At 31.5% G+C, this 12788-nt stretch overlaps 1 protein-coding gene across 1 annotated transcript in view; it reads right to left on the minus strand.

The window, feature by feature from the left end:
- The window catches only part of MIPOL1 (mirror-image polydactyly 1), a 311611-nt gene that overhangs the window by 251255 nt on the left and 47568 nt on the right, over positions 1–12788 (minus strand). The window contains exons 2-3 of the mRNA XM_032871240.1: positions 9092–9230; positions 8430–8508 (exon numbers count right to left, since the gene is read on the minus strand). Of these exons, the coding sequence (XP_032727131.1) occupies positions 8430–8448 (19 nt within the window). The 5' untranslated portion in view covers positions 8449–8508; positions 9092–9230. The remainder of the gene's footprint in view (positions 1–8429; positions 8509–9091; positions 9231–12788) is intronic.

Genomic DNA, 12788 nt, shown 5'->3' on the forward strand with positions numbered 1-12788 from the left:
GTCAGTTATACTGTAGTGCCATCAGCCCCATACCAGAGTTAACATTCGTAACTTTAAAAAAAAAAAAAAAAAAAAAAAAAGGCACTAAATATCTAAGGCAAAAAAAAAAAAGCTTGAGAAAAGTAAAGAAAAAAATTATATTTTCATTTCAAATGACTTAAGGAAGAAGAGACTTCAAAAAAAAAAAAAAAAACCTAATAAAAGACCAATACAGAACATCTTAGAGAGCAAATAGCCTATTAAAAATGCAGAGGAAGTCTCTACTGCATTCTCAGGAGATCAAGTATTGGCTTTTTAATGAAAATTTTTGTTTTATCTTTGGTCTTCTTACCTGGACTAATGTAGCCTTTTCCTGGTCTATACTTTATACTGGTTGACTACAAGATTTCTAAAAGGAAACATTTGCTAAAAGGAAATCATTACTTTACACACTTAAAAACGATTGTGTAAAAAGCTTCAGTGACTCCAAATTTGCAAGATTTGATTTTTAAACAAAATTAAAAAATATCTAATCTACTTAAAATAGGAATTCTTTCCATAAATTCATTAATCTGTGGAAAGAATCCAGAATACTCTATACTCCATATTCCAAATGCTTATACACAAGCCTGAATCTTTAAAGATTATGTGTTTGTTCTATCTTTCCTACCATATTTCCCCTAATATGTATTGTTGGTTCAAGAAAACTAATGCTTAATAAAACCTATCTATCCTAATCTGATCAATATTAATCTGAAAATTTTGAATGTGTGGAGAAATAAAAAAGACATTAAAGAAAGAAATCAAGTGTATCTTGCTTAATTTTTATTTACTTACTTATTTATTTATTTATTTTTAATACTTGTAGCAAGAATTACTATCAACTCTACTCATTAGGCCAGAAAATGGCCTAATGAAAACCGGGACAGTAGGTAGCACACTACCTACACTTCCCAGTTCATCGGCCAGACAGAGGCCCCAATTCTAAGCTCTAATAATGTGCATGTGCTCAATTTTTATATTTCTATACTAAAATCACTCAAAAATCAATAAACATTACTATGTTTTGGCATATGTCAAATTATTCTAGGAACAGCCAGTGAAACGGCATTAAAAAAGAGAATTTAATTTTAATTTTAAAAATGCTTAATTAGTAAAAACTAACATATTCTGTATCTATTTAACAAGTATAATTTTATCAACATGAAATGATCACTTTTAATTTTTCACCCATTAGCAGCATCCTGATTCTAAAGTACCAGAAAGTTTCTATATGGGAAGACTAGACTCTCAAAATTAAAAATGAAAGTCAAATAGGATTTTTTAAAAATAATTACTTTTAATTTACATCTTATCAGCACAGTTTTACTCTTTGGCAAAGAATTATTGAATTTAACCCAAAGCTACAAATTAGAATATTTTTAATTCAGTCATTTGTGGTCTTCCTAGTGGCCTGATTTGTTGTTTGCTTTTCATATTCCCTGAGAAAAAACAAAAAAACACAAAAGGCAAAAACACAAAGAAAACCTGCATCTGAAACTACTCCCCAAAAGATAATAATGTCCTATATGTTAGGTTGTTCTGAATTACACACACACACACACACACACACACACACACAGTTGGAGTATTTAGTGACCCCCCCCAATTTTTTATTCAATTACCAGATTTATTGATAACCAAAACTAGTGAGTAAATGTAGTCACATCAGTGCTACTCTATAAATAGCCAGTCAACCTGGACCCACTGTGTAAATGGCTATAATTTCAGTCTATACACCAATGTGTATTGATTCAGATCTCCAAAATCAACAAAATGCCAATGTACACCCAGGACTTTATAATGATCACACTAAAGGTGAAAAATACAGCCACTAGGAAGACCACAATGGTTATCTTAAATACGATAAGCTAAAATCTTAATTTCTAAAAAAAAAAAATTAAAGATTCAATAACATTGTATTAAGATATGTGTTGTAACAATGTGTTCCAAAAAGTCCTTTGGCATGAAAGGGCCATAACCAGAAATCAATGAGGATTTTTATCAAAGACCTCAGAATCTTAAGGATGGAGAATTTAAAACAAAGCAAAAAACTTTTGAAAAATTCAGGTAATTTTATCTATTTCAAAAAAAAATTCATATTTTCATGGCCACAAATAAATCTGATAGTACCTACACATAAAAGTAGAGTTGGATTTCCTTAAATCAAAGAAATAGTTACAAGTTGTACAAAGAGAGGATCATACCAATAGTACAGAAATAATGGGGGAGAATGAAACTTATTAAAAAAAAGAAATTTACCACTTGTTGCCCTTAATAATTATCATTTTTAAAAATGAAGGACCAAAGGTGTAATGAGAATTCCACATGAAGAGTATTGCCTGAACTGATTTAAAACGCTTGAATAAAAACAAAACAAAACAAAACAAAAAAGTGAGACTTCTACTATCCCGCAAATTTTTTCCTTATTCAGAATTTATAGGTAGGTTCAATTGTAGCAAATGTTCCACTACAGTGGGGATGTTGATGGTGGGAAAGGTTGTGTGTGTGTGTGTGTGTGTGTGTGTGTGTGTGTGTGTGTTGGGGGATAGAGGGATAAGGAGTAGGGGGTATAGTGGGAACTCTGCATTTTCCTCTCAATTTTGTTGCGAACCTAAAACTCCTCTACAAAATAAAGTCTATTTAAAAACTGCAAAAAAAAAAAAAAAAGGAAAAAAACACAACTAACGGCATAAATTCACAAATGTGAATTATTCATATCAGAAAGTGAATCTCAAAACACTGTACATAACCTTATAACCAGTTAGAAAACTTAAGTTGCTCTTGTAAACATGTTCTTTTCATTCCGTTTTTCAACTTAGGCCAATAGTAGTTAATGGAATCATTCATATCAAACTTAAAAATAAAGACACAAAGAATCACATTTATTTAAATAAAGTTATTTAAAATAAGAGAAATTTATTTTTTTTATGAAAGAGTAGAGACTCAATCATTCTTTTAAGAGTAGCCTTAGCATTTCCTCTGTAAATGAATCAATCCTTGTTGACCAGCTGTCAGTTGTCCTAAAACCACTCTTCTAAATATTCTAGATGGTCATGTGTGAGAAGCTACCATTCTACTACCTTAAGTCCTATAGAGTTAAGTAATAAATTTAATCAGACCAAGAACATGTTCTTTTTTAACCCTTCTATGGCATATGGAAAATAAAAAATGCATTCTTAAATTCACACTTGCCAAAAGGAAACAGAAGGTACGTTGTGTGGTGCCACTAGTCTGAAGATTTTTATTGCAATTCGGATTTCAATAGAGACAAAATTAGACTCAACCCTAAATGAAGATTATTGATTTTATATTCTATCCTAACAAATATAAACATACCAATATAAGCTATGCTACTTTGAAAAATCAAGTTTCTAATGGTATTGTGGACATAATATTTGAAAAGAATATTTTTATGAAACTAAAATAACTATTTCAAATACCATTGTTTCTGTTTCTTAATAGTTCTGAAATTTTTTAATAGACCTACCTTTGACAACTGGGTAGAATAACAATGAAAACAATTACCACCATTTATTTAGGTCCTGTTAAGTATGTTATCAATCTTTTTTTTTTTTTTTTAGGCATCTGTAAAAAACCATCACCATCACCCTAGTGAAAATAATCATTCTGGTACATGAAATACAGATCATATAAATTCATCTTTTTCAGGTGTTGTAGTAGGGCTTTTATATACATAATCCCTAATCTCCAAAACAGTCCTAAAGGAATCCTCTCCCTATTCCATACACAGGAAAACTCAGGCTTAAAATTATGAAATTTTTGCTCAAGTCCAGGAAGTAGTAAGTGGAAGATCAAAAACCTGAAACCCAGGTCTGTCTAGCTCCAAAACTTGTGTTCCTTCTACTTAACATTTTATTGAAATTATTAAACACACTGGTTCTCCATAAAATTTACCTTCTGCTATGAAACAAACAAAAACATGTAATACTTTTTAAGGAAAATATGCCATTACTTAATAGAAAGCCAGTTATTAAATATAATTCAAGTTCTGTAATTTAACAGGGAATGATTAATTATCTAGATTTTAAAACTCTGAATTTCAAATAGTGTCTAATCATATTGCCTTGGAATCTCTTTTTTTTTTCCCACCAGCTTTTGCTGGTAGAAATGGATGGCCATTCTATGCAACTCACCATTTCCTTCTTCTCTGCTTTAAAAAGAAAGTTTATGAAAATGATGTGAGATTCTACACTCATATTTAAGTCACAATGATCATTTAAAATCATGCTAGATGTTCTTCTATAATATTTCTAAAGATGTCTCCCTTTATAAAACACTTACAAATCACGCAATAGTTTTAGTATAATTCAATTACAGAACAACAGATGGACAAAAGGTAAAAAGAATACGTACTTTGTGAAAAGACAGAAAGATAGATGAACCAATAATAAAAGAGGCTGATGGTGACACACAGGTTCCAAATGCCAAGCAAAAATAAACAGTATTGTGACTCAATAAGAAACTAACAAATCACTGACAAGTTACCTTTTGCTGGGTTTTACTTATTTATTTTGCTTAGTAGAGAAACCATGAGAATCATGGATATAAAAGATAATTGTTAGCCTAATTCTAAAGTAAAGAGGACAGTTGCTTTTTACTTAAATTAAGTAAGTTAAGATTTTTAAAAATTTGCTGGCCTCCAGGAAACTACAATATGAAAGGACTCGAAGCACTTCTAGCAGTGGCTTTTTATCTCAAGTTTCAAATGAATACAACAATTTAGAATCATGTTGGCTTTGTAAGCTTAAAAGAAAATAGTTTAAAAACACATGATTCATATCTAAATTGAGATAATACACATAAGTAAAAATAACTACTCTATACATAAACTACATATTAAATACAATTACCTAAAATAGTAAACCTAAAAAACATATTGAAGAAACTTCTAAAATTCAAAGGTTTTTGTCTGAAGCTTCTTCAAGCTATATGATTCTTACCATTTCTTGCCTTCATTTGGTAAGAAATATTTAAAATACAGTAGACTTAGTATTTAATTTGGGTAGGCATAGTAACCTTTTTTAACCTTTCTTAGGGAACACTGACCCCTAAAGGTTTTAAATTTAAATAAGTTTCACCATATTCTAAATTTAAATGGTGTCCGGATGTCATTTTTCCCTATATTATTATAGATACGTATACTTATGGCAGACAAGTTTGTTTATAAATATGTAAGCTATTTTCTGTAGACTGTTGTGCACTCTAAATAAACAACTAAACCATGTGTCTGCTAACTGAATAAAAAACAACAAAATTTAATAAGAAACATCCAGAAATTTATCATACTATTCCAAAAAGTTACAGAGATTTCTGACTTCGTGCCTTTTTTCTAACGTAGTTAAGTAAATAAATAAGTAAATGCTTAAAAGGGCGCAACAACCAATCAAAAAAATCACATAACTACTCACTCTAGGGGGCAAACTTTACATACATCCTTTGATTTTAACATTCCATTTTTTTTTCCCTGAAAAAGCAGAAACAAGAAAAACCCTGACAAACAGAAAGTTTTCACAAAAGGGCAAGACATCTTTTATTTCTTAAGAAACCAGAAGACGTTACCAATGCTAACTTGGCAACACAGGCTGATTCACTCACGTGTTGCTTCCAACAACACCAAACATCCTCCACTTAGAGTAAAAACTCTTCAAGAAACCTGGACACGTTCTGTAGATGCCCTCACCCATTCTACCTACCAACCACAGCTTTACATTTTCTAAACTGCCAATACTGACAAAAACAGTAAACGGTTTCATCTGTTCACATTATATACCGCATCAACTGGCACGTCAAATATTTCAGCAACATTTCTACAATAGAGCTAGGAAAAGAAGAGCTACTGTAGCACTCCTTATAATAAAATGTATAAGGTAACACGGAGACATATCGGTGTAATACAAGTTTTTAGTTGGCTCCATTTCTTTAAAAAAAAAAAAGTAAAATAATATTAAATAAAATAACTAATTACCCAAGCAGACTATGAATACTAGTTTAAGAAACAGCTTTGAAGCAATCTGTGCTTTATGATAACTCCTGTGAATCTTAATGTCAAGGCAATGACCATGTGAAATTTTAAATATATCAATTATATCACAAAATTCAAAAGATATTACATTTACCTATTTAATTTTATTCCTCAGTAATGTTTCATTAATAGGCCTTTATATGAAGGAATGCCTTATTCCTATTTCTGATGTAAAAAAAAAAAAAACCTGTAAAAATGCAAATTTTCTTAATGATGTTTCAGTCACGTCTATTGTGGTCTGTGCCTTCTGCAAACTATGAATCTATGTCTTTAGCCCTAAAACCTTCCTTTCTGTAGGTGTCCTACAGCTTTAGCAGTTCCCTTCCTTAACTTCTTTCCTGGTTATTCTACACTTATGAGAAGTATTCCCTCCACAGTCTGTAGCTTTAGATATAGTAAAAATAATTCCTTTTGTTCCGTAGAGATCCTTTTGTCTATAATGTGAACAACATGACTTCCACAGCAATGTGACCTCTGAATAGGGAACATAAATAACAGGGGCATCATTATTTACTTCCTCTTTCCTTATTATTGTACATAAATTGAGTAAAACTGCTTTGAGCCCTTGAAAAGAAGAATGTTTCTTGTTTATTTGCATAAATGAATAAAAACAGCTGCAAAAAATTAGTTCCCTGCTTCACACAAGCACAAACTTGAGTATAAAGAAAGCAGATGGAAATTAAGTGTCATAAAGCCCATTCACTAAAACCATAAACTTTGAATTAAATACCTGTAACTACCTCACCCAGATATTACTTGTTATTACTTTGTACACAATTCAATCAGTTACCTGGATTCTAAAATCATAACAAGCAGTCTAGAGAAAGCTTGTTAATGGTAGGTAGAAACTGCAAAAAAATTTATAAGTGTGGAAATCAAAAACAAGTGCAGAAATCAGAAAAAATTATACTCAGAAAGCAGAGCATCTTCCTATAATTCAAAGGAATATGTAACTATTAACGTATATAATAAAATGGTAATAGAATAGTATCCCAAAATGGCCTTTAACCTTCTGAAAAAGGTAACTATGTGGTTGATTTTTGGTGGAAGAAGACCCCTGTTGGGGGAGGGGAATCAAAAAAACATTATATGCAATGTTTCAGTAATAATCTAATTTTTTAATAGAAAATTAAGAGGAAATAAAAACAATGTACACAGAGCTTTATGTCTTCAACTACATGCAACTCTATATTCAGAATGATTCGTTTCCTAGGGATTCCAGATTTGCAATATTTTACTATAACAGATCTCAGTTAAAAAACCTAACAACAACAACAAAAAAAAAACCCTAACATTTTTTAAACCTCTCTCTTTATGGCTCTCTGTATATTGCTCTTTAGGGAGACAGCTGTGCCTTACCAGCCTGCCCTGCTTACCTATGTGTGTGTCTGTCCGTCTTCCATCTGTCTGTCTATCTATCTATCATCTCTCTTTGCTTTTCAGACCATCTCTCAGTCTGTGTGTCTTTTAAACTGTTTCCATCTCTGGCTGTTCTCTCCCTTTGCCTGTGCATCTTCTGTCTCTCTTCTCTGGGATTCTGTCTTCCCGTCTCTCTCTGTCTCTGCTGGGAGGGTCTTTCTCTGTCTCCATCTGCACATCTCTGCATGTCTCTGTTGGCTCTACCTCAGGCCCCGAGTCCATCTCTCTTTGGGTGTCTCTTTCTGAGTGCATTTTTCAGTGCGCACCTATCTCCACATGTCTCTGTATCTGAATGTGTCTTGCTCTGTTTCTCTGAGTGCAGCTATCTCTCTCCACATATATGTGTCTCTATCTGCGTGCATCTTCTATCTTCTTTCACTGTGTGTCTGTCTTTCTGTGTGTTTATGTGTGTTTCCCCCTGTCTCTCTCACTGTATGTCTCTTTCTACTGCGTTCTTTTACTCTGCTGTCTTCCTCTGTGCATCTCAGTGTGTGTATATCCCTGTGTTTGTGCTTCCACATGTGTGTCTGTGCCTCCCTCTTTGACTTTCGAATCTCCCTCCCCGTGTCTATGTCTTTGTTTGTGTTTCTTTCTCTGAGTGTGGCCCTCTGTATGCATCTCTATATCAGTCATTCTCTCAATCTCCTCTCTCCATCACTTTGTGTGTATGTGTGTTTCTTTCTCCCTGTGTCTCTGTTTCCCTCTTTCTCTCTCAGTATCTCTTCCTGTGTGTTTCTCTTTCTCTGTGTGTTTTTTGTGTCTCTTTTACAGTATGTGGGTCTCTTTGTATATGCCTCTTTGTGTGTGTGTGTGTGTGTGTGTGTGCGTGCGCGCACGTGCTTGTCTGCCTCCGTCTAATATATTGGTTAGAGCAAACACACTTCATTCAGTGCCTTGAACTCGCACAACACCTGGGGTTTGGTATTAATACCTTAAAAGTCCTTACCTTTTGACCAGTCCTCCATTTGTACTTCTGTTCTTGTTTGCTCTGGCAATGTCTCTGGTTTTTGCTCCAAGATTTGAAGCTAAAATAAAGCCAACTCTAGATAAATAAACTTAAAACAATATATCAGAACACACCTAAACCCTACCTTTGTTTAACAGAGAATTTACAGGATAAATGGTTTTCTAAAACATTTATAATGGGACTATTAACTGTATATTTCAACAGGTGAAATTAAATCTTTTTTCTCAGAGAAAGGTTCTTTCTTTCACACTTACATTTTAGTAAATACAGTTCAGGTTAAGCTTCTAGACATTCTTGCTCCTTTGGTTACAGAACCATTTATTTTATCTAACTTGAGTTTTTTCTAACTCCAACAATTTAAGAAAAATAAAATGTATACTTTATATGTCATAAACTTCATACCAAAAATTTCAAATTTATTGATTTGAATTTACAATGTATATTTTGAAATAAAACATTTTATACTTGTAAAAATAATTTAAGACTACTATTTGAATTTTTTAAAACATAATGACTATTATTCTTATGGAATTGATATTTGTCTTGCATTTGTTTTCACAATAAACATGACAAAGGCTACGCAAGGGTTTTTTTTTTTTTTTTCTTGGCATGCTTTTTAAGGAGAATAAAATTTGATTTACCTCACAGCTAGAACTCTGCGTTCTTTTAAAAAGTCCTCAAATAAAGCTGTAGTAAGCTTCTCCTTTTCCAATTTTCTCTAAATATGTTGATCTGGAGTTGGCAATCTTTTTCTAAGTTCCTCATTTACTTTTGGATTAGCTGAAAATATAGGAAGTTATTAATATCAAAGAAATATGTCCCAGTCAATGAAGCCATTTCCCTACATATTGCCCAAAAAGGTTAATAATAATTGCAGTCTTTTAATAAGAGATTCATATAGCAAGACATGTAGAAAATACAGTCTTTAATAACCTCTGGAGTATTTTAAAACATGTCTTACAGGTCTTAATGTGCTTAGTAATATACTATTTAAAACCATAATTTTATCCCTCTGCAATATACAGTCACTCTTCCTCATCATTTACCCAGCTAATGAATGCCAGCAATTAGTAAAATGTAATCCCATTGCACAATCATTTTAATGCTTTTAGCACTCAGAAAAGTAAACACCAAATTAATACTGCTCAAGCCATATCAGATCCTAGTTGGAAGCAAGCAATTATAGTTCAGCTCCTCAGGTGTAATTAAATGATTGAAATGATTTAGTTCCATAAATGCAAGTTAATTCATAAGCAAGCAACAAATATACTGGGAGTAATTACAAGAAACATTGACAGTCTAAGCAGGGCTAATTTTTTATGAGCCTGAGATAGTAAAATGCTGCCCTCTCCTGGACATGTAAGTGAATATCTCAGAGCCAAAAAACAAAACAAAAACTACTTCCCCAAACCTACTACCTTTTAAAAAGCTACTAGAAGAAATAATAATAACGAATATATCAATCAATTTGATTTCACTCCTTACACAGAAAAATTAACATATAGTTTATACTGTGATCATTTCTGGTTATTAATGCTTTTTCTAATCAAACTCTGAATATGAGTCCTAAAACATACTAGGCAATTCCTGTTATGTCTAATGAAACAAAATCACTCATATATAAATAACACTGACAGGCTACAAGTGAAACTTCTGGTATCCATCTAAACTGCCAGGCAAATGCCTATATTCTCTCACTGGTAAACCTTAAGTGGACTGTTGCAGATAATAACTCAACTATGCTTTTTATAAGTACTAAAATTTTCATGAAAAATAATCTCTGAAAAATAGAAAACAAAAATACTGTGTGATTATAATTATACATAATGGTCTAAAATTAATTGTTTTTAATGAACATTAATAATAAAATAAAAACTAGAGAGCTGGTATAATGCCACTATAAGAACATTTGAAAACAAAGAGTAACAGGTGGTACACAGAAAAAAATGGCATTCCACTTTTACTTAACACCATTCCCAATTTTTTACTTTGTAGGCTAAAATTCGACACAAATTGATTCATACACTACTCAGAAGGATCTTGGCTAAATTTCTCACACTAAACTCTAAGAAGTTTATTTATTATACATATAAGTTATGTTATAATCAACAAATCTGTATTAACACGTAAGTATTTGAATCACTAAACCCAATCAGAATCATTGCTTTGACTGTCTATAAAATTGAATATATTCTCGGATATTACCAATAGCACAACAAATGCTTAATTCTCCATGAAATGCAAATAATACCTGCAGAGGGTAATGTTTAATACTACCAATATTTTTGTGGAGGGAGGAAGCATCATTGCTCTACTAATACGCTTTCAAATGTATTAAAATAACCATATTCTAAGTCACATCCTGTCTAAACTATAAAAACAAAATAAACCAAAATATTAAAAAGTCCTGCCACTAAGTTTAAAATGTACAGCACATTTTCTTTGCCCTTGATGTCACAGTCTTATTTTTCAATTCATATCCTGTACACTGTAAGTTAATTGCTTTTGGAAAGTACTTATTATTCATGTAAAAATTAATGTGCCAATGTGTTTAAATCCTCTTAAATGACCATTCATGCATCTTTCTTCTTTAAGTACCAATGAAATCTGTCAAAAGACATCAATGCAAAATGGTCTTAAAGAAAGTTCTAATAGAGATTTTTTTTCTGCTAACACAAGATTTTCATATTCTCCAACTTTACTTAAATTCCATTAATTTTTTAAGCTACTTTTAATAAATTCACCAAGTAAAATTTTTAGGCTCCATAGTCTGTCATTTGTGTTCCAGCTGACATTATGAATATTAATAACAGTGTTATCCTGATTAAATAGGCTTCATATGAAATCCCTGTGAATCCTATAGCTCAGACATCTCATTTTTCCAACTCTTTATGAATTTGGATTCAGACATTAAACTGGAAAAATCTTAAAAAACAGATTTAATGGCACATTTGCATATCGTCAAGCAAAAATTAGATGTTCTAATGATTCAAATAATTACAACTTACCTATCTACATATTGTAAAAGGAATAAGATTTCTGTAAACATGAAACATATTTTATATTTCCATTCATTTTAGGACAAAAGATAGGACTAATAAATACTAATTCCTTTCCTTACACTCACCTTAAAGGTTTGGTATCAAGAATTTATCTTAATTAAAAATTATATATTTCTGTTAAAACTAGCTGGATGATTTTATAGTAGACACCAGATAAATTAGCCTCCTTAATCAAAATATTAACTTATTATACCACATACAAAATATAAGTTAACTGCTTTATCATTACTAATGTATACCAGGTTCAAGTAGCACAATAAAATTGATTTCCAACTAGAGTTCATTTATAAGTTTTGTTGGAAAAAATTACTTAGGTTAAAAAAAGATTTTAAAAATCTTTAATAGAACAGACCACATTGGCATCTGTTAAGATCTTTTCCATCACAGATTCCTAAACTCATTCCCTCAAGTTCTTTCTAATTTTCAAAGGAAATGGTCTTATTAAATAGAAAAGAGGAAAAATAAATCATAATTAAGGAAACTGCATACCCCCTTCTCTCTCTAGGTACATGGTAATCTGAATGTATCTGCCAGAATTTCCTAACTTCACCCTATCAAAAAAATAAAGATTGAAAAAATTTAAACAAACATCTCTATGATCTCAAATGTGACTTGACCCTGTTTACTCAGCAGTAAAACACCTCATGAAACAAAAATGTATTCTTTGACCAGTCTAAAATTTCTAATCTGCCCCCAAAATTATGTGATTCTGACATTTCTCCTTTAAAATTAAAACAATGCCTTTTTGATAGAGAGGTATTTTATTTAAAAATGGGATTCACCAATGTAACAATAGCTAGAATTTTTAAAAACTTATTTTAAATAGGAGCGGGCCTTCCTGCCTTCTTCCACAAAAGCCATATTATAGCAAAGATTTTTTACCGACTTTGGTTAATGGCATTTTTTTTCATAACACATCTTTAATTTAATCACAAATTTTGTAAAATGAATCCAATAGTGTCAAAGTAGGAAATCATTTGTAATACTGCCTTGTATCCAATAATAACTGAAAAAACTCTGAATTTTTTATTTGCTAGTTGTGAAAGTAGAGATAATTTCTGTATTGAAATGATTTCTGTATTGAATGTATTAAAATGATTTCATTAAAAGGCAAAAGGAGAGCCCTGTTATTTCTAAGAGCCAAATATTTTATCACAGAACTCAACATACACAATTTATGCATATGTTCCACTACTGGATTTTCATCGTATTAGACAAAAGTCTCTCAAACATTCACAGTTCGCAGCACATTCTCTTCTAAAAGGAATTCCTTTCA

Source organism: Lontra canadensis, unplaced genomic scaffold (assembly GCF_010015895.1).
Source record: "Lontra canadensis isolate GAN:19392208 unplaced genomic scaffold, GSC_riverotter_1.0 scaffold42, whole genome shotgun sequence".
In the NCBI taxonomy this organism is placed as follows: Eukaryota; Metazoa; Chordata; class Mammalia; order Carnivora; family Mustelidae; genus Lontra; species Lontra canadensis.